A 22,832-nucleotide genomic window follows, 5' to 3' on the forward strand; every position below is an offset into this window, starting at 1 on the left:
AAGGGATAATTTGATACACGAAATATAATAAATTGGACGGCAACGGATTGTAAATAGTATCTTGTTTATTTCTTCTTCTATACATATCGTCGATTTCATTGGACCATTGTTTTTTGTCCAACCGCGTACAAAGTGGGAAATCATATGGCAAATGGGGAACTCCTTTGAAATGAAAACAGAGCTGCCTCACGTTGGCTAGAAAGTCAGGATGGGGCCTTCTCGATGGTCAAGAATATCTGCAAGCAAACAATAATCTTTTTGCACCATTGAACAATTTCTTTTGAACACGAAACAAACTATTATTAGAATTAGAACCATTGAATAAACAAGCCATCGTTGGAGTTAGAATGACAGGTCATTTTAAAAATCATTTCAAACGCTTACAGTAGTCAGAAAACAAAGTAGCTTTTTCGTATTACAATGCTGGAATCTTAGTAGCCTTTTTCATGGATTTATTTGATTATGAGATTCAATTTTGTCGGGATATAGGGTAAGGGACCCAATTACTGTGGGGGTACCAATCACTGTGCCTATATGAATCATACTTATTTTTACAGCATAATGAATATCAAAAAAGAGATATTAAATTTTTTCATTAAAAGCAGTTAATATATATGTTATATATCCCTTTTTAAAAGTTAATTATACTTTAAAAGTAAGTACAATTAATATAGGCACAGTAATTGGTAACCCGCAGTAATTGGGTCCCTTACTTTAGTCAGGCTAATTTTGATTTTTCCTGCCTCTATGCAGAAGTGATCCAAGATCAGCTGGACAGAGCTAATTAATTTTCCCCGGAATCATTCTTGACCCTTAAGTGGTATAGAGCTCACATTACGAAGTATCGTACTAGGTCCTTTCTAAAATTCTGTACAAATTTTCTCGGACTCCTTTGAGTATGCACTTTAAAGCTAGATACAGTGAATTCTTCATATATGTCAACAACACGGGTTTTGCCAGCGACATATATCGTCCAGTAGACATACGTGTTATGTTTACACTCCTCGGCGTCCTAGGTCTCTCGAGCTTCGTGGCCTCTCACGGGGTATACCCCGCGGTAGTGGGGATAATTCCGCGACGTTTATCGTCTAGGTCTTCGCGACATATATATAGAGAAATAACTGTAATCCAAATGTTCTAAAGAAGTTAATAAAACAAAAGTTATTGTTCCGAAATTTTATTGGGGTCACGAGAGACCCGAATATACCACTTAAGGGTTAAACATAGTTGGACAGTTCTAGCATGCCCGAAATCGTTTACCTTTGGCAATGCTCCACCATGGTAGCGTGATGTAGGTGAGAAATGCGTTTAGTGGAACGGATTGGGCTCGTCTGGTCTCTTTCCAGAAGTGAAATGTCTGAGTGAATCCTCTCATGGTCCAGAGCGGGTTGTAAGCGCCGTCGTCCAGCTCTGTCAACAAAGAAACACACGCACACCGATCATCATCGACAGTCCCCGATCCTCAAGGACACGTCTGTGTACAGCTATGATCCTGGAAATGACTCGTAGGAAAGTGAATCTCACCGGACATCGAGGTGCAACGGATCGGATCGAGTATCTCGATCGATGATCCACGCCGATTCTCGGCGAGGTACGAAACACGGACAGACGTTCAAACGTGATACAACAATACACATCTCAGCTACAGGTGCGCAGAACAGAGGAGCACAGAGAGGGGTGCACTAAGCCTCGCTTGTTTCTCCGAACGCTATGATCGACTTTATGAAAAATCGTGCGGAGAGATCGAATGCTACATGGGAGGGGGGGGGGGTGGATGAATCGTTACCGTTTACCGACGCGAACCGACCCTGACACCGTAACTCCGGAGCAGGCATGAGCAGAAATTGCCCCATGGGGCATTGTAGTGGCCCCCGTTTCGATGGAGCCACAAGCCACGTCCAATTGAAGAATTATATTAAGAAAATTGAGATGGTATGTTGATATTCATAGTGTCGTCAATCCAGGGTCAATTTCTCTGGGTTGCCCCCGGGGGCAGTTCAAATGGCTCCGAGGGTAATGGAATTGTCTATGCCTGCTCTTAGATGAGTTGTTACCGTATTTTTCAAAACGAGTTGACACTGAAATGTAGATCGATAGCAGGCAGAGCAGAAATTGCCCCATGGGGCAGTGTGGTTGACTCTTCGAAGCCATATTCGTTTGAGGAATTTTATACAGAGAAATCAAGATAGATCGTCTTCGGTCGATGTTTAAAAAGATGAAAATCGAGGGTCAATTTGTCTGGGTTGCCCCCGGGGGCAGTTCAAATGGCTCCGAGGGTAATGGAATTGTCTATGCCTGCTCTTAGATGAGTTGTTACTCCATTTTTCAAAACGAGTTAACTCTGAAATGTGGCTCGATAGCAGGCATGGGCAGAAGTTGCCTCGCGGACTAGTGTATCGACTGTTTTGAGAGCGATGACGCCACGCCCATTCGAAAAATTCCTCCAAGAACGAAAAGGTACACACTCTGTAATAAATACGTTTTTCGTTACTATTTTTTGTCATAATTAGACCGATACTCAGTAACGCAACTCGAAAGGAAGCATGGGTATAATTTGCGTCATTGAGTACTGTGCCATTTCCATCAGAGCGTACAAAGCCACGCCCACTTGTGGAGTTTCATATAGGAAAATCAAGAGAGATAATCATCGATAAATACTTTTTTGCTCATGCTTGGTCACTATGTTTTGATACGATTTGCTTGAATAACAAACATGTGAGCAGGAATTGCCCCGAAGGGCATTGTGTTGGCACCTTTAAGAGTAAAAATGAATACAGACAGTCTTCCATCGATGTAGAATATTTAGTATCACTTTCTTTAATTTGCCCTCAGGGGCAATTCAATGAGCTCCCAGGGCAAAAAGCTGCCCATGCCTGCTTCCTGACGAATCCTGACTACCTTTTCGACACGGAACGATCGAAATCTTAATGTGCAAGCATGGGCAAAAACTGCCCCGTGGGGCACTTTAAAAACAAAAATTAATACAAATTCTCTTCCAGTGAAGATTAATTTCCAGTTTTTCTGATTTGCCCCCGGGGGCAATGACGAAGGCGCTCCGAGGGCCAAGAGCTGCCCATGCCTGCTCTACGAGCACCCACCGATCCGTATATAGCCCGTCGCATCTCGCTGTTGATGACTATGTTTATACCGGAGGTGAAACTCGTATAGTTGATTTTTGACCGATCACAGTGCCGATTTTTGCCCGATCGCAGCGCCGATTTTTGCCCGATCACAGTGTCGATTTTTGCCCGATCGCAGCGTCGATTAGCTCCCGTTACGAACCACCACCAGCACGAGACACCGTCACAACAATAATTAAAAACACAACGCGACCAACGAACCGATACCGATATGAATCGCAACGGCGCGGCGGAATCGTACACCCGTCGCCATTGTAATTTCACCATCCTCATAAACACAGTCATTGGGTCGAGCGTGGTCGTACAAAACCGAGGCACAAACTGTTAAAAGGCTCTCTAACGATTATTTACCACGGACCGAATACAATGGACAGAATGACTGCTGGCGGTCTGGTGTATTCTGCAGGCTGCTCGATAAACGATCGCTTTGCTCCCCGTGCTCTTCGAGATTGACTTCTTTTCAGAGCCTGTACAGGGTGTGGAATACTTATGCACACGCATTGTTCTTTAGCTTGCATTGTCAGTCTTAATTTAGGGTGCAGCTCGAACCCTGTTTCTACGTTGTAGTCGTGTCGTACATGTTGGATTATGCTAGTTTATGTTGGTTTATGTTGATTCCTGGTAGTTTATGGTGCAGTTGGTGGTTTGCCTTAACGCCGTAGCTGTTTCTAGAGTTTACAGTGTGTACAACTCTAAAGTACACAGTGTGTCTGTATCGTTTAATTTTCTATTGATACTCTGGGAAAATTCTACCAATGTTTATAACGTCACTAATACAATTGTACGAATATATAAATGAAAGAAAAGTTCATTGTACTCAGAGATGGCTACAATTTCTTCTATTCGATAAGATTTGGCATGTATACCGAACGGTGACGATTTGTCTTTCTTCATTTCGTGAAGCTAATCTGTTGGAGCCCATCTCTGATTGCCTCCTTCGAACAGACGTTCTACTTGTTACGGTCATGATCCAGAATCATGTCAAAGAATCATGCATCTAATTTACGCTAAGTTTGTTCAAGATTACTAGAAACAGGGTCGAATACATAGGATTGTCTTTCTCATTTAATTGTTACTGGTTTCACTGATCTAGATTTTGGTATCATACGTCTATATTCAAAGAAAGAGCATAAGGCGCTACGACTATGATTATAATATGCCCTCCATCCTTTACAATAGATGTCCATTCTCCAAGTTTCATTACGTACCGACCAGAGTTGACAATTGTCGAAAAAAGTCCCTCCACTGCACTCAACTTACATACAACTTGCAACTTTCTCCTCTTTAAACATTTGACTCGTTACTCGTAACAATTTCTGATTGATTCGGTGATCTATTCTTTCTGCAAATGGAACTACAGTGAATTCTCGATATATGTCAACAACACGGGTTTTGCCAGCGTCGTGTATCGTCCAGGAGACATACCCGAGCCGTGTAATGTTTACACTCCTCGGAGTCTAAGAGTATACCCCGCGGTAGTAGGTATAACTTCGCGACGTTTATCATCGAGGCCTTGGCGACATATATAGTGAAATCACTGTATATGCTTTCATTTAGCGAAACTCGCAGCTCACTCCGTGGTGAATCCGTCGACCTAAATATGTTGGTGTTTCAAGGTCGGCCAAGGTCACCGTGACGGACTACAAATCCGCCGAAATGAAAGCATAGATTTCTGTCAGCAAAATACAAGATCACCTTGGGATCTCGAAAGGGACTTCGCCCGAGCAAGCCAGGTGGCTCATCGCAAGGACACCCCCTTTGAAACAGAGAAAGTCGAACAATTTCTGGTCTAGAAGACGATTTCATGGTTCGATTAAATCGGAGCACCCTGTGAACATCCTTCCACTCTGTATACCCTGTACAGAGGAAGTCCTGAACCCTGAAGAGCAACGAGAGGCGGACGATCGTCGAGGGAGCAGCCCGCGGCTGAAGTCGGTGAAGAAGGCGCGTGATATCGGTTATGGGGGTTTGTGGGGTTGGTGTGTCGAGCAGGGTGGAAGAAGAATTTACCCTGTGAGCCGGGGCGGCGCGGGAGCTCGCACCAATAGTAGATGGCTGTTCCATCTGGCGTGACTCTGTGCGGTGGTAGAGGGTTGCCAGCGAAGCTACCGGACAGTGCTCTTCGTCGTCTCCTCCTTGGCAAAGTAGCGCTCTGCCTGTGCGTGGTCAGGTTTCCTCGAGTGATACGGGCGTTCGCGTTTTTGTCTTTCAACGGCTCCTCATTTTTGTTCCTGTTCCTCGTCGTGTAGTACTCTTCGTGGTCGGACCCGGCGGATCGTAGACGCCGACGTCCATCTGGTCGACGAGCCCTGAACACCTCGTCGTCGCTGAGACGACGTTGCTCCTCGTCGTTCTCCAGATTGTTGATCCTGTCGTGATTGATCTGGCCCGTGCTGTAAGGTCGCCGCTTACGGTTATTGTCCTGCTCCTCATCGTAACCCAACGGCAGTTCCTCCTTGCCGTGGACCATTATGGCGCCGGCGTCCAGCTTCTGTCTCACGTTGTCGTCCGTCAGGCAAGCCGCAGACGGCACCAGTATCTCGCTACCGACCTCGATATGGTTGTGCTGGTGGTTCTGGAGGCCTGCCACCAAACAACTCGATCGAGTCCTGCCCCTTAGCCATCGCTCTCTCGTCTCTTTGTCTCTTTCTCTGTCACTTTTTTTTTTCATAACGAGCACAGAGTTCGCGAGTCGTTTAGGATACGTGGTAGAGTTTAGGCAATTCTTCAGGGATCGTTGGGCCTGGTTGGGCTGTTTGCATTTAGGGAGCTAATTCTATAGAGTATTGGACTAGACGTTTTGGTCTAGGTGGGCTATTTTAATTATTAGACTGCGGATTTCTATGCAAAATTAGAATTGTCTGAGTCAGTTTCAAGATACAGGAGATGTGCAGATATTGATTCCTTGTCTTAACAATATTAATCAATTGAACATAATACAATTTTCTAAATGCTTGTACTTGACCAAGTCAGTTTTATAAACGCATAAAACCAGCAGGCTGGTTATTTGTGGATCCCCGTGATGTATAGATAACGTTTGAATTCAGAAAGATTGCAACAGAAATGATCAAACTTCGGATTCCACGTGAGAACCTTTTAGAAATATGAGCGAACAACTTGATCTACAAAAGACACTTAAATTTTCTAGTCGAATAAAATGAGTGATCCGCGATGACACATTCAGATCAAAATAATCTTTCCAAGGTCACATTCTCCCACCGTACGACTGAAAGGAAACTACAAACCAAAGCAGCTTGTATGAAAAATGATGAAACTTCAGATTTCCCGTAAGAACACTTTAGGAGTATGCGCAAACAACTTAATTTAAAAAAGGCACACAAATTCTCTAGTTAACTGAAATGAATGATCGACGATGTACATATACATCAAAATAATCTTCCCAAGGTCACATCCTCCACCATACGACAAATTATAAATCAAAATAAACAGCATAACAAATCTATTTAGAAGAAGCGTATGAATCTTCCAGATGAATTGGAGGTCATACAGGACGTCTGTACAAACAATCTTCTCGAGGTCACGTCCCCGAACATGTGATTTAGAAGAAGTTGTATAGCAAAATGAACAATACAAAATTGTAAACCGAAAAGTACACGAATCCTCTAACCGAATTAAAAATCATCAAGGACGTGTTTTCGGATTGGAACGGTTGTTCCACTGAAGAGGGACCAATGAATTTGACTGAGGAATCGCCTAACTTTGGATCAGTATCACGCACCCAGGCGCAGTATCGTTTGTTTGCTAAGTTCAAGAGACAAAGAACGATCATCTCGACGACACACAGGTGCACGCTCACCGTGTGTTTCGTGATAGGCCTCCTTGCGGCTCGGCGAGTTCTCGTTGTTGCCGGCGCGTTGTTCCCTCGAGTTACGTTGTTTTTGCTTGGGACGATGTTGTTGTTGTTGTTGTTTGCCGGGCAGATGAGGGGATCTTCGTCGTCTGGCGCGAGGACTCCTGCGATTTCCTGGTGAGCCCCCGCCGCCCCAGCTGCAATCCTGTGGCTCGGCTACAAAGGAAAGAGCCGACATGGCACGTGCCACTGATTAGAGACAAATGCATATTTCTTTTCTTCTCGTATTCTCTTTTCTTTCTTTTTCTCTTTCTCTTTCTCTCGCGAACACTCCCGATCTCTCTCTCCCTCTCACTCTCTCTCTCTCTCTCTCCCTCTCTCTCTCTCTCTCTCTCTCTCGCTCTCAAATCCACGTGGTTCTTTCGATGACGAATGTAATAGAACGCGTGTGGTGGTGTTGGTGGTGGCATAAAACAGTCTTTTTCTTTTGTTTCTCCCCATCTCGACATGTTGAACCGAAAACGAGGATTTATTCGATCAGTATATATGTATGTTGCTTTTCTATTTTTGATTTCCGTATCCACTCGGCGAAACCGGTCCGAAGGATCTCGCATGATCTCGCGACGAGCATCGATCTTCACGAGAGGCTGAATCGATCTCGACGAATTATTATTGTCATGTCTCTCGAATGCGAATGTTTCTGGACTGAAAGTAGATGCACGATGCGAATCCGGGGACGGATTGCAGCGGAGAAGAAATGTCTAGATTATATATGCGTGTTAGTCTCGGAAGCATGCAAATATTATGCGGAGCTCTTGTTTTGTGGATCAGAGTCGCCGAGCTCTCGAGGACTCGCGAGAACGATCGTCGTCTGTGGGCACGTCTGAGGAATAAATATTAGTTCGGCATTATATCAGATTGTTTTCTCCGGACTATACTGTACAGCGGTACGCGGCTACGATCTATCGAAGAGAAAGAAATATGTGCAGTAGACACAAATATACGTAACACAACCGCATGCACGATCGATCCTGAAAGGCGCAGGCAGAGATCATTGTGGGACGGGACGAGTGAATGTACCCTGCGAGTCGGTAGCAACTACTAATTAACTTTTTCTGGATGTAACATAAAAATCGTGGACAGCCAAAGTTAGCTTAGCATTCACACCCACGGAGAAAGAAACGAATTTTCTTTGTAATCGTATTTGTTGCTAGAAGATTTTGATTGTTAGACTGTCTGCATCAAGCTCGGACGTAAGAAACACGAAAAACAATGGCAATTCAATATTGCACAACTTTTTTCTACAGATGATATAATTTTTTAGATTTCTTAGAATTTTACTGCAGTCAAAATAATCGTGCAAATCGTTTAGAAAAATTGATGAGGTGTCAGAGACATGTTCAGGGTCGATTATAATGAATAGACTGCCGATTTTATGGGTTTATGCCAAAAATCGATGAGTGAGAAACGTAACTGTTAAAATCACTTGTTTGAACTTGTCGAAATTATCGAAAATCTGACTTGTTAAAATTATTGAAAGAAGAAATACATTGTTATGTACCTTCCATTTCTTACAATCGACATAGATCATTTTTATTTTGCGTAAAAATCCGCAGTCTAAGAACGAATTTCTGCTTGGATCCAATGTTTATTATCATAAGAAAATTTTATTTGAGGGTGTTCACCCCTGGATTGTTTAAACGTGTTCATTCCTAGACTGTTCAAATATGTTCATCCCCAGATTGTTCAAAAGTGTTCATCCCTAGATTGTTTAAACGTGTTCGACCCTAGATTGTTTAAAGGTGCTGATCCCCAGATTCTTCGAAGCTGTTCATCCCCAGATTTTTCAAAAGTGTTCATCCCCAGATTGTTCAAAATTGTTCATCCCTAGATTGTTCAAATACGTTCATCCTTAGATTGTTCGTCCCTAAATTGTTTCAAGGTATTGATCCCTAGATTGCTCGCGATTTTAAACAGTTGCTACCGACTCAGTGCTCCACAGTGTAGAGTGTCGCAGACTCCGGTGTCCAGTTTCTCGACTGATCGAGGATCTTCCCCGTCGGACAGGTGTACAGGTGCTCTAGTTACCGTCTCGAACATCCCCAGCCTCGATCTCGCTCAATCCGTTGGCCATCGAGTCCAGCCCTTCGTTCTCGGACCTGGCTTTCGTCGCAGCGGTGTCCGGTTTCGTTCTCCAACCACCGCGAACGAAATTGTTTAGGTTCGCGCTCGGATCGGACAGTCTTCGTTGGTGCCGATACATGAAGAGTTCCTCGGCGTCGTCCCATTCCGCGTCCCAGAGCGAGTCTGTGGCGCAGTAGCCTGGTTCTGAGGTGGGAGTCTCAGCGCCGGAGCCTTTCGGCTTTGTCACAGCCATCTCCGCGTGTCCTTTGCCTAAAAAATTCACGATCATCTTGATAGACGCATGATTGTATATGCCGACAGGATTAAATGGGTCTCCGAATACCGAGAAATTCCAGAAAGTGATTTTCTGATGAATAATCAGGGACAATTAGAGTATCGAGGAAATATAGAGTAGTTCTTAGATGATTCAATAAAAAACAATTAGAATATTGAGGAAATATGGATTACCTTCCGGAAGTTTAAATTGAAACAGCACTAGAATATGAAGAGCATAACTCCTAGACGATTAAATAAAGACATACTAGAATATTGAGAAAATATACAGTAGCTCCTAGATGTTTAAATAAATGCTAGAATATTAGGAAAATATAGAATAGCTCTCGACTGTATAAGCAGAGACACTTAGATTCTTAAGGAAATATAGAGTGCAGCTCTCAGCTGCTTAAACAGCGATCATTAGATTAAGAAAGTATAGAGAGCAGCTCTCAGCTGATTAAATAGAGACAATTAGATTATTGAGAATGTATAGAGAGCAGCACTCTCTAGGAACTATAGAGAGTCACTAACGGATGATTAAATAAGAAAAATTAGCTAGTTCTACGAATGCTAGAGAAATTTAGAATAAATCAATCAAGATAATAAAATAGGTATTGGACAGTAGACATCACTGAATCAACGGCCTGTAACTTCGCAAGAATTTAATTACGATTTTAGTTCTATCGGAACGACAGAGTGACCAGTACCAATAAAAGTGTAAATACGATAATGCTACTTGTAACTATAATATTAACCTATTTACATCACTTCCAATTGCACGACCTATCACCCATAACATCACCCAGTAACGAAACAAACATAAGTGAACTCGTGGAATATTCCGCTTGACGATGCAAATAGATTAGAAATCTTACAAGTGTGTACCAAGTAGACCAAGTGTTCACAACCGGGTGTATATTGTAAATAAAATCGTGAGTCAAAGAGTCGATACAGTGGAGCAGAATTTTGTACGCCGAGAAGCAGTAAGCCCAGAAGCAGGTGCACAGATTATTCGATGATTATTCACAGGCTCGATCGAATCGATTTTTAAGCAGGGAAGAGATCGAGGTGGAGAGGATCGAAAGATCGAAATAAAGAAATCGGAAATCGTACCACGAGGTCCTTTCATCCGAACAAACTCTATTCTCTGCGAAGCCGCGCCGGAAAACAGGCCGAAGGTCATGCGCTGCGCCATCTTGGTACTCAAGCTGGACTGCAAAACGAAGCGTACAGCATTACGTTATTTACCAAAAGGGCGTTGTTTAAGCGAACGACGCAAATGAAGATGTAGACGGTTGAACGATTCGACGGACGTACCCTCGCGTCGTAGACTTTCTTCAGCGCGTCGTATCTGATAGAACCGAGGAAAATCACACCCTGAATTGCGCCCTCCCTGTCGGACGCGACCAGCTCCACGCACACCATCTCACCGTCCCTGACTAGAATATCACAGAAAACTTCGTCGAAATTGTCCACCATGAAGCAGATGTGCGGGTAGGTCATCTCTTCGAGGTCCCCCTTCGCGTCCATGCGACGACGACTCGGGCTGGCGTACACCTTCTGAGAATGTCTTCGCAAAACCTGCGAAAAACGAGCATTTCTTAACACATCTCGGACATTATCTCATTATCTCAATCATTGTCTCATCATTTTTGGAAGCTAAGAACTTTTTCAGCAGCAATTTCAATTGTGAACCAACAATTTAGTAACGTCATCCAAGAATTTCGTATCATACTATAATGTAAACTTAGCTTATAATCTTATATCTCATTATCTTAATCATTATCTAATAATTTTTAAAAGCCAATGGCTAAAGACTTTTTCAACGGCAATTTCAATTGTGAACCAACAATTTACCCGCAGTAACGTCATCCAAGAATTTCGTATCATACTATAATATAAAAGAAAATTTCTTAGCTTCCTTTCGGTACAGTACAAGTACAGAAAATCTTATAAATAGGATTCCAGTAGGCAAAGCGTTAACAATGTCGAACTTCAAACACTGCCCAGAGGACGTTTAAAAATAGTAAAAAGATCTCCACTTGTTTAGCGGATAGGCACTATTGTCTATTCAATCGTCTGCTACAGCTAGTTCAATTTTCTCAGCTGAGATTCTTCGTCTATAATAATAATTGCTCGGATCATTGTATTCCTTTCTTAATTGTTGTATTTCGAAGGCTAAAATATTCTCCATTTATTTAGACGATAGATTCTACTGTCTGTTTAATCTTCCACTATAGTTCAATCTTTTTGATCCACACAGTCTACAACAATAGCCTACAGCATTATTTTCTGTGCAATTATTTTTTACATTCATTGCGAATGTTCCGAGTATTATCAAGATTAAGCGGTGATATAAGCAACAATATTTCCTGTATGGATTTGGTAATTTTCATGTTTGTCATTGCAAGTTACAATAATTAAGGTATACTTCATTTATTGCCAACATTCTAGGTGGTTGGTTCAATAATTTTCAAAAATCTGTGATCCACAGCTAAACGAGTCCACGAAGAAGATTTTTTAACAGGATTGAAATCGTTAAGCAGCAATTTGAAGCAACCTTTCAGTAGAACAGTGATTCAGAAGCCTATTAATAGATCTTCATTAGGCAGAGTGTTAAAATGCATGTGCTCGATGTATCCTCATTCATACATACATCAATCATCATTAAAAGAGAAATTCAACTAATAATCAAACAAGAATGTACATAATTATATTCTGTGCATTATTCAAGTCGTGGCTCCTCAAATCCTCAGTCTAATGACCATTTACTGTTTAAAATAAATTACATATGTCCACAAAAAATCAAATTCTGCACGAACAAAAGGGAAACTTGATCAATCGATTCATCGAACATTGGCCAACTAAAGATCCAATAAAAATGTAATTTATGATATCCGGTGTAAACTATTAATTATTCTGAAGATTATAAACCTGGCTTCTAAAATCCTCATCCCATATACTACTACCTAAACTAAACCACATTTGTCCAATAAAAATCAAGGTCAGCCCGAAGAATTGAGAGTGCAATCAATCAATTTATCGAGTACTGATCTCTGATCTCCGACCGATCCCGGTGGAGTAGAATCGATGGAGTTGATTTGATTGGTAGATTTCATTTCGAGGAAGAAATCAGCAGGGGCAAGTTGACAGTGTGTTCTTACTTGCAATTCCTTGGGGCTCGTTCTTGTGCAGATCGCCAGCGTGAGCGTGTAGTCGAACTGATGTACGACCAGGTTCAGGTACACGGTTTCCTCCCAATCGATGTCGGGATCGCCGATCGGCAGTTTCTTGCTGTCCTTGCGGAACACGTCCACCTCGGTCTCGAACTTCGGCAAGTATCTCGACGAGGTCTTCACGTGTTTCTTTCGCACGAAGAAGAGCAGATCATCTCCGTCGATCGTGTGCTCCGCTTGGAAAAGGAAGTGCCGCACGAACAGGTCCGTCCAGTAGGTTGTACCTTGCAACACCACGAACCCGGAGTCTGAAACAACATCCGCAAACCATCAACAACGTGTCCCCACGATCTCATATCATTCACATATCAGCTGCTCGTTTGCCAAACCAATCATAAAACAACCAGTAGGGAATATCGGGGAAATAGATCCAAACGATTCAATGAAATTGTTTTCTTTGTGTGATTAAATAAAATTGCTTCTTCTCCAAATGATTGAATGAAACCGTTTTCTTTAAGTGATTAAATAAAATTGCTTCGTCTCCAAACAATTGAATGAAACTGTTTTCTTTGAGTGATTAAATAAAATTGCTTCGTCTCCAAACCATTGAATGAAAATGTTTTCTTTAAGTGATTAAATAAAATTGCCTATTCTCCAAATGATTGAATGAAACCGTTTTCTTTAAGTGATTAAATAAAATTGCTTCTTCTCCAAATGATTGAATGAAATTGTTTTCTTTATGTGATTAAATGAAATTGCCTCTTCTCCAAACAATTGAACGAAATTGTTTTCTTTAAGTGATTAAATAAAATTGCTTCTCCTCCAAACAATTGAATGAATTTGTTTTCTTTAAGTGATTAAATCAGACTGTTTTCTTCAAATGAACCAATACAATTGCTCTTCTTCCAAATGATTAAATAAAATCACTCCTACAAAGAATTAAGTAGAATACTTTCTTCAAACGATTAAACAGAATTGTTATCTTTAAACGATTAAATAAAATCGCTTTCTCCTTCACTTTCAGAAAAGAATGTCTCTTCTATTTCCAGAACAGTGACATTAGACGTCCCTAAGGGAATCCGCTGATATCATTAGATCAGCGAGGCAATTAACCCTTAAATAAAATACCTGTTTGCCCTTTCCTCTTATAAAAGGTCATCAACCCGAGACAAACTAAATATAAAATTGTATAAACCGTCTCCATCAAAGGCAACATCGAAATGCGTCGAAAGTTTCCAAACACGGTGCAACATCGTTTGCAGACAAGCAACCGGCTATTTCTTTTTTTTATTAAAAGCGAACGAGAAAAATAGAGGATCGCGTCACATATCCGAAGGTCGCCGATAAAAATACGAATTCCCTGTTCGTCTCTGAATTTCCGAGGATCGTGTAGATATTATCCCGTGTTCGAAGGAAACAGGATGCTTAAGAGAAGGGGGGGGGGGAGAGAGAGAGAGAGAGAGAGAGAGAGAGAGAGAGAGAGAGAGAGAGAGAGAGAGAATCTTCTCAGGGTGGGGCTGAGATAATCGATAGCAATATTCGGTGACGACGTTCCTCTGCGACTTAATTGCTCTGTCTCTGCTAACGACCAGCTGTGGAGCTTTATTAAAAAAGAAACTTTCCGGCCTATCGATCCTTTTTGCGGGAGAACAATAGACACCGGGAGATTAATTATTAGTCCTTGACGGCTGGCGACACTAAATTGGGTGGAAATAATCATGACAAGTCGAATAAAATTCAAAGAATTTCATTTTTTTAGAGTTAGAGAATTAGAGTTCGTTCGTTCTTAAACATTTCCTAGGAAGAACAGAGACACTTTATATTTATCGTATATGTATATTCAGTGTAATGTAACCAAACATTGATTAACGAGGAACTCGATTTTATTTCGATTTGAAAGGATTGGATAATGTTTATGTTTTAGACGAGTCTTAGAACAGTAGAAGGTATAAAATAAATTAAACATATTGATGTATGTATTTTGAAAATAATGTTTGTATATATTTCTCTGTTTTTGTATTAATTTGTATTATTTTGTTTTGTTTCGCAAATTGCAGAGATAAAGCCCAGCACAGTAACTCCAACTTTTTTCAGATCCCAGAAATTCTACTAAAATTCGATGTACATAAACAAATTGGCAAACATGTATTTGTAAAAATAGATAGAAAATTGTATACATTGGAACGAGTTATGTTTTAGTCAAACGTTTTGTCCGAGTGGTAAAGAATTAATCTTTTTGAGGAAAGCAAGGGGAGCAGCCATGTTCGAACGAGCATAACGTGTGAGAACGTAGTCATTCGAACATATTAGTCATCGGTAGGGAAACCTTGCTGCGTATTAGTGTGGAAGACAATTGTGGACGCACGCGATGCGACACACGCTACCGGTATATCGAAACGTGGCTCGCCTAATTGTGCAGCGACACGAGGTTACGTCACGTTGCGTTTATAGAACGAGCGTGTTTACAGTGATTCTCGTCGTCGTATTTATCAACGCTTTTCGTTTGCATAGGCGCAATCACAGTTGCTCTGCAAAGCGGTAGATAACGAGACCGTACGATATACGGTTTAATAATAAACAGAGATCTGCGGCTGAGAGCATAAACAACAAGAGTCGCGTGCTTCCGAGTCCAATTACAAGACGCTGGGGTTCCAACTTTTATTTCGCAGATCAACTGCAAAATAGGAACAACATTTATAGAATTTCAAGATACTGCTGTATTATTGCCAACTTATTAAAATTATTAAGAAAAGGAACAGCTCCTACTTCCCGTGATTAATGCAGGCAATTTTGATTTTGCATAAAAATCCGTACCATGCTGTCAGCAATTTAGCCGATGCATAGAAATTTAATTATCAGAAATCGTATAGATCTGAAAGTGAAAATTTTTTAAAATTACAGTGTTTGATGGCTGATTTTCTGGTAATACAATAAGTAAATGAAATATAATTAAGTGACAGCTGCCAAAGAAATATTAGAAATAAATTTGAAAGCTAAACATTGCATTTAAAGACAGAATCATTTCTGAAATCGCAACGCGGCTTGTATCAGCTTGCAGCCACAGAAAGTACTTTCGATTTCGAGATAGAGAAAGAGCAAGACCGGAAATTTCATGCTCGACGGAGTAGCAGGCATCCGCGATCCGTGATGCTCGAAGGAGAAGTGTCGACCTGGAAAATCACTGCAAACAGAAAACAAAAGGATTAACTAATTGAAAGGAGCACAAGGCATCGCCTCGATGTGTTCGGCGGATCATAGTCGTTAAGACGATTCGAATGTGTATTCGAACTCGCGACGCGGCTAATTAAATACGCAAATCGATGGAAATGTATTCCCGCTAATCACCGCGGGCACGGTCGAGGAGCCGTCTCTTTCTGTGTTGGTAAACACAGTTTTGAACCAGCTGATATGTCAGGGGTGCGTCACGGTACTTGTGGCCCGAGGCACTCTTGTCATCATCCCATCCACCAGCCCTTGTTCCTTTGTTTTTTGTTCTCTGTCACGATTCATGTATACGTATTCTGAGGATGTCGCTCAGTAATTCACTTTCTAATTATCGTACAGAAGTTATACTTGTTTAGGTTATTTTTCTAATGTGGCTCTGGATATCTTCATCCCCCATCTCTCCTACGATTTACAGTCAGTATTTTTAACTCGTAAATGAATTAACCAATTTCGATGAAATTTTCAGTATGCATATAATTTGTATGAATCTACGAGACATTTTTTTAAATTTTTGTCGCTGTCCCAAATAAAAATGTAAAAGCTACTTTCACTATTGTCTTTCGTAATTCCGAGGGAACGCAATTTTTGTGATGCAAACATTTTTGAAATTTCGAACATTTGACTTGTTCGATTGCGGTGTTAAATAAAAAGGAAAATTGACACTTAAATTGCACACTTCTGTTAACACATTTGTTTGACCAATTTTTTTTTTTTTAGTTGAACACAAATTTTACGATCATTGTAGAGGGTGTAGTAGATTATCATGGCGTGAAGGATAGTGGAGATGTATTTTGTGTAGGTTTCGAGGAAAGTGAAAAGGAACGCACACGTGTAAAAACGACGTGTGCACAAACCAATCGTCGCTCATTTCACCCTCGACTCATCGATCGCGAAATCTCCCTCGCAACTCACCCTCGCGTCTCCCAAACAAAAGGCCCAGAGCCCCAGGAACACTCCCTCTCGCACTCGCAGTTCACCCTCGAGTCACCCCCCGAAAGCGGGAAGCGAACTTAACCGCGCTTAAATCCTTCTGCGCGAAGCACGTACCATTTTCGAGCTAAGTAGTCTTAAGCGGGTTTTTTTTCCGAGCATCCTCACCCCCAAAATTCACAACAAATTTGCCGTTAACCCATTAAATACCAAATTTCTATTTTAAAATTTTTCCCCTACATGGTTCGTATTTATTAGGATTTATGCCAAACGTTAAATTAAATTTTAAAAAATTGACTATTGTTGTGATCAATTGAAGAAATATACCCACTTGGTGATGGCTGCGCTTGGGACGTATTTAGTTATTTTTATTTTATTTTAGTTTTTTTTTAGTTCTTTTATGCTTTTTATGAAATTTTTTTATTTGGTAACAAAAATTATTTATCTGGTGGGGGATCAGGATATTTGAAAGGTATGGCAGGTATATACAATTTGTTTCAACAAAAATTGGTTTAGTTGCAAATACAAATGTGTTCTAATTGAAACGATTTAGCTGTGATTAAGTAAGAGTCGTTTTTATTTCACGATTTTATAATTGATAGACTACAATTCTCCACTTGGTTAATAAATGGAGACATTAAAGATCATTTTTCATTGCATCATTTTTTTCTCGGTGACGTATTAGATATTTTGCTATGCGTGGGTAATTAATGATTAATTAATGGGTATGTAAATGAAACATGCCCGTGTAGATTAGAGGAAAGTTCGTCGTCCGAGTCTGGACTGGATGATTGATATTAAACGGATTATGCAGATCATCTATGAGAACGTAACACTTAATCCTGTTCTTGATGGAATTTTTAATTGTTGCATAGACTTATCAAGCGCACATTATTTTTAATAAAAATATATGGCGACTTGAAAGTCCATCGGAGAGCTAATATTAATTTTGATATTACTGAGACAGGAATAAATGATATACACTATCAGTATGGGAATCAGTATCAGTACTATTAGGATGGGAAAGTATTAAAAAGTGAAAATTCATCTAATTCAATTTCAATCAGTGTAGCTTTAATCCTTCCTGTGTGCGAGCAATCAAGTTTATAGTCGATCAATGTTCCACCCCAGGCTTCTCGCCTATATTCCTTCCACCCCCATTCGGAAATGAGAAGAATGCAAACCAATATCGAGGATGCCGATCAGTATAGATCGCGCCATCATCTTTTAATCGAATCTTGCGGTGAAAGCATTCGACGACGACCTCGCTCTAGACTTTCGATCTGTGCAATAAAAAAAAACCTATTAGGGGGACCTGTACCCTTAAACTCATACCTTTCTAGGGTTACAAAACCACTAATCTCCACTGAGCTTTCCCTGGATGAAAGTCTCATTAAAAATTAAGAGAGATTCGCATACGCTTAATTCTCTACTCTCACTACACACCCCAATTTTGTGGATGTGCTACCACTATGTAGCTTCGTAAAATAAATTTTTCCTAGGGCTACAACCCTCGAGGACTAAGTATTACAAGCTTTCCACCCAGGTGAAATGAAACCCATAAAACTGTGGAGATTCACGTACCCTTAAAGCTATTTCTTAACCCTGTACCCTAACTTTATTGGTGTGCCATAGCCCTGTAGCTTTGTAAAACATATTTTTCCTAGGGTTGAAAGTTAAAGCCCCCTACCATATTAAACGTACACCCTTTCCAAGCTGCCCTTTAGCTGGATAAAACGAAGTTCATTAAGAAAGTAAGACCAATACAGAATTAGCATACTCCATAGTATACTACTACTATCTCAACCCTATTGGTAGAAACCACCCTGTGAACTCTTCCAAAATTAAAAGCTCTCAGCAGTAAATACTGAAGCTGTCTTCTAGGATAAAATCGAACTCATGAGAAAATGGAGAGTTATGAAAGATTCACACACCCTAAACTTTCTATCCCAACCGTAGCGGTATACAACTAAACTCTATACCCCAACACAAGCACCCCGCTCATTCCTCCAGGACTAATTCCTAAGATAAGATCAAGCTCATGAAAATTAGAGATTCTACGAGAGATTCGCACACCCTTAACTCTATACTCTAATCCTATTAATAAACAACCACGCTGTGTCTTTCCAAGACAAATTCCCCCAGAATTAAAACCATCCAGCATTAAATACCTATGGTATCCTCCAGGATTAAATCCAAATTCATAAAAAATGGCAGACGTAAAAATTCGCATCCCCTAAACTATAGCTCCCAAGCATGTCGATACAAACCCAGCCTACTTATTCCTCCAGGATCAAACGTCTTATTAAATATTGACACCATCTAGGATTAAAACTAAGCTATCAAGACCTAACGATTCTCATCCCCTAAACTCTACCCCCTATCAACAGAAACCTCGACCCTACACCCTCCCAAACCAAGATCCTCTAAGAATCAAACCTCCCAACACTAAATATCGATACTATCCACCCAATGAATCAAAATTCACCAAACATGAAGACCTAAGGGGTCTCATCCCCTAAACCCTACACCCTTATCAACATACATTCACCCCACTCCAGGATCAAACCTCTTAGGATTAAATAACCACATTACCCTTCAAGATGAAAACTAAACTCTCAAACAAAGATGAAGACCTAACAATTCTCATCCCCTAAACTCCACACCCTATCTTCATAAACCACCGATCTGCAATCTTCTAAATCAAAGTTCTCCAAGATTCAAAAAACCCTCCATCAAATTTCAAGAGTAGACAACGGATTTTTATGCAAAATAGTAAATTTAACAGTAATCTGCTATTATTCCTATAACCTCCCGCATCCTTCAGTCCTAATAAAAATTCATTTTCTCCAATCTATTCTAGTAGAAATTAATTTCTACAATCGACGAAAAAAAAAACAGCGCCACTCCTATATGGCCGGCGTGGTAGTAATCGTGTTAATAATCTGAAGAGGTTGAAAATTGAAACCTCGGAAAATTCAGCAAAATCAGAGTAACTTAGCATTGTAGTAATCAAAGTGATTTGCTATTATTCCTATAACCTCCCGCATCCTTCAGTCGTAATAAAAATGAATTTTCCCCAATACATTACGGTAAACATTAATTTCTAAACCCGACAAAAAAACAGTCCTACGTGTCTTCGATGAATTGTAGAAGTTTATAATTACATATCGATATCCTGTAATTCCTTTAACCTCGTTGTTCGAAATCTCTTCTGCTGATTTCCCTCATAAATATCAATATGGAGATTCCTCATAAAACTATGCGAATTCTAGACACCCGGAAGGGGAGTCCTGGATGTACAACAATACTCACCATCATGGAGCATCTGCCGGAGCTCCTTGGTCCTCTGGAAGTTGATCTCTTCGAGGAGCTGTTCGAGCATGGTCGGTGGCCTGACGAGGCCCGAGGTCGAGCTACCCGCGAGCGTAGCCATGCCCAGTAGGCTGGCCCAGGATGATGACGACGATATCGTTGTTTCTCTTCGAGGCAGCGATCCTGAATGGGCCGCGGACCCACCTGCCGCCGCACAACGACGCACCTGATCGCGAGCGTCGTCGCGTCTGTCAGAATCACGCTCGACCGACGAAGATGACGAATGAGCCGACGATGACGACGATGAAGCCGAGGTGACCTGGGGTCATCGCGGACCGTCCGCCGGCATTCTTCTTCTCTTGAATGATTCCTCTGACCAGATGGCACCGTTGATGGCGAGCTGTTTTATCGGAGCGGTACCGGGGCGGCCATATCGACGCGGTCACACTCACTACCTTCACTGGCCAGTCAACGTTTCCACGACGAACAAAGTCTCGCCGGAGAGCCGATGCGATCACTCGACTCGACTCAGCGACTGCCTCGCTCATGCTACGCCGCTCGATAAAGCCGCGCATGCGGGCTTCACCTTCGCGTCTGCTCGCGCCACACGCGCAGTTTTCGAATAGGCTTGTCACAACAATGGAGAGGACGGAAGGACTCTGTCGGTTCCGGGAACGAGATTGACGGGGCTGTTTTTGCGAGAATGTTTAATTTGAGGAAGCTAGGCTGTGGTCTCTGGAAGCTTGTTTCAGTTGGAGATGTTGGATCCTGGTCTACGGTCAAGTCCTTTCGTGAACATGTCCAGTGACGTTTAGGATAAACGCGTTCGTTTTCATCTTTGACACTGTCGAATTTGTGTGGTGGGGGGATGATGGGAGTTGATGATGAAGCCATTTTGTGCAACGTCTTGTAGGGTTTATCATTAACACATTTATTTTTAGCTTACATCCTTTCGTAAAACAGCCACCTTAATGCATGCTTATTGTTTACTATACGTATAGAAACAATCCTCTATCAAACCTTTTCAGGATTTTCTAGATTTTTATCTAAGCGTGCTGGGATTTCGCGGTTGGAGTCCACGATGGAATCATCAAAGATATCCTTGTAAGCCATCCACTGAGATTTATGATCAACCCATTTCCTTCCATCTTAAACCCTGTTTAATTTATGGACTTCGAGGCAGAACTGTAGGAACGTATTTGAGGAAATTAGGGTGTCTAAGTCCTTAAAGATGTTATATATCCTTAGAGATAAATTATATCCTTAATCTTAATCTTAAACCCTGTCTAATTCATGGACTTCGAGGCAGAACTCTAGGAAAGCGTTTCAGGAAATTAGGGTGTTTAAGTCCTTAAAGATGCTATACAGGATGTCCCCAAAATTTTGTGTTCCCTTGAAAAGGGTGATTCCTGAGGTCATTTGAAATAACTTTTTACTTTACGAAAATGTTCCCCGCGGCTTCGTTAAGGAGTTATTAACGGAAAACGCGGACCAACCAGAGCGCGGCTACAACAGACGGATCCCGGCTCGGCCAATGCAAACGCCACGCTCAGCGGGACCTGTCGTCGAACCGGAACCCGCTCGCTATAGCTGTGCTCTGATTGGTCCGTGTTTTTCGTGAATAACTCCTGAACAAAGCAGCGTAGAACATTTTCGTAAAGGAAAAAGTTATTTCATATGACCTTAGGAATCACCCTTTTCAAGGAAATACAACATTTTTGAGGCACGCTGTACATGCTTACAGATAAATTATATCCTTAATCTTAATCTTAAACCCTGTCTAAATTATGGATTTCGTTGTAGAACTTTAGGAACGTGTTTTAGGAAATTAGGGTGTTCAAGTCTTTAAAGAATATACATTTTTTCCATAAAAATATGCTATATCATATGCAATATGATGGCGTATGTCAAGGTCACCTTTCTTTCTTGAAAAATGTTAAAAATACAAAAAATTGAGATACGCTATCATATTGCTAGTAAAATATACTACAACTACCTCCTCTTCGGTTTTTTTTCTGTTTACCGTTTATGAAAAAAAAAAACGCTGGTACAAATTATCGCGAACACCCTGTATAGCAACATCGTTGCTCCATTCTGAGCACGCTGAACAATTCCCTTTTCCCATCCAGTTGCTCCTAATGCCTTTAAAAGGACCTCGGGATGAAATGCACAGTACAATCAGCACAGAACCTCCATTCTCAACGAATATTTCACTCTCCAACTCAGTAATAGCAAAGTTAAAATCGTCCTAACCCATATCCGAGTCGCCATGAATGAATGCAGGCTGCGTTTTTGAAGTTGAAATTGTATTTAATCGCCTCTGCGAAATGAGATCGCCATTGGTGAACGGGGACGTGGGTGTTTATCGCGTCCGCGTTATCTTGGAAGACAGAGCGCTGCTTCCAGGGAGATAGGATGACCCGAAACTGACCTCGTGACACTAGATAATCACTCCGGAGTGCGGCTGGCCGACTTGACAGCGAACTGCATGCGCGGCTGTCCGCTGCCAAATAAAATTCCACTGCCTTGCTTTTCGAACTCCGAAAATCTTTTAATTAAACTCCACGTTGAACTTGCAACTCCCCAATCGATCCAATTCCACCCGATCCTATCTTTTACTGCGATTCCTCTCTTCTATTCTTTGTCTTACAAGAACATAAAACGGTAGATTAGACATACACGTCTTTGAAAAGAAATCGATTAATATATGTTATCATAATTTCCTTCTCAAGGAGGTTAAATAACTTACAGTCTACTTACGACGTGCCAAGATTTAGGAAAATACTAGTAACGATACTATTAGAATATTTTTCCAATTTTACAATGTGTGATTTT

The 22,832-nt window shown here is 41.2% G+C and overlaps 1 protein-coding gene across 4 annotated transcripts; it reads right to left on the bottom strand.

The window, feature by feature from the left end:
* Nucleotides 1-49: 49 nt before the first annotated feature.
* Nucleotides 50-20,535, bottom strand: LOC143352685 (uncharacterized protein KIAA0930 homolog). Of its 4 annotated transcripts, XM_076785375.1 has the most exons (9): nt 19,998-20,535; nt 12,516-12,835; nt 10,669-10,932; nt 10,465-10,564; nt 9,040-9,345; nt 6,958-7,167; nt 5,151-5,723; nt 1,261-1,410; nt 50-236 (listed from the first exon to the last, which is right to left on the bottom strand). In XM_076785375.1, the coding sequence occupies exons 1-9, from the start codon at nt 20,116-20,118 to the stop codon at nt 196-198; spliced, it is 2,085 nt and encodes a 694-aa protein (XP_076641490.1). In that variant the 5' UTR covers nt 20,119-20,535; the 3' UTR covers nt 50-195. The 4 variants fall into 4 exon arrangements, with proteins under 4 accessions (XP_076641490.1, XP_076641491.1, XP_076641493.1 ...); XM_076785376.1 differs by lacking the exon at nt 5,151-5,723 and having other exon boundaries at nt 19,998-20,534; XM_076785378.1 differs by lacking the exons at nt 5,151-5,723; nt 6,958-7,167 and having other exon boundaries at nt 19,998-20,532.
* Nucleotides 20,536-22,832: the final 2,297 nt, after the last annotated feature.

The sequence above is a fragment of the Halictus rubicundus genome, chromosome 3, assembly GCF_050948215.1.
Source record: "Halictus rubicundus isolate RS-2024b chromosome 3, iyHalRubi1_principal, whole genome shotgun sequence".
Lineage (NCBI taxonomy): Eukaryota > Metazoa > Arthropoda > Insecta > Hymenoptera > Halictidae > Halictus > Halictus rubicundus.

Excerpts from the sequence above, each read along its gene's own strand:
- LOC143352685 (XM_076785375.1), bottom strand. The coding sequence starts at position 20,118 with ATGGCTACGCTCGCGGGTAGCTCGACCTCGGGCCTCGTCAGGCCACCG. Across the intron at positions 9,346-10,464 it reads TCGGATGAAAGGACCTCGTG|GCAAAGGACACGCGGAGATG; the intron begins GTACGATTTCCG and ends TGAATTTTTTAG. Across the intron at positions 5,724-6,957 it reads GGCCTATCACGAAACACACG|GCCTCCAGAACCACCAGCAC; the intron begins GTGAGCGTGCAC and ends GTTTGGTGGCAG.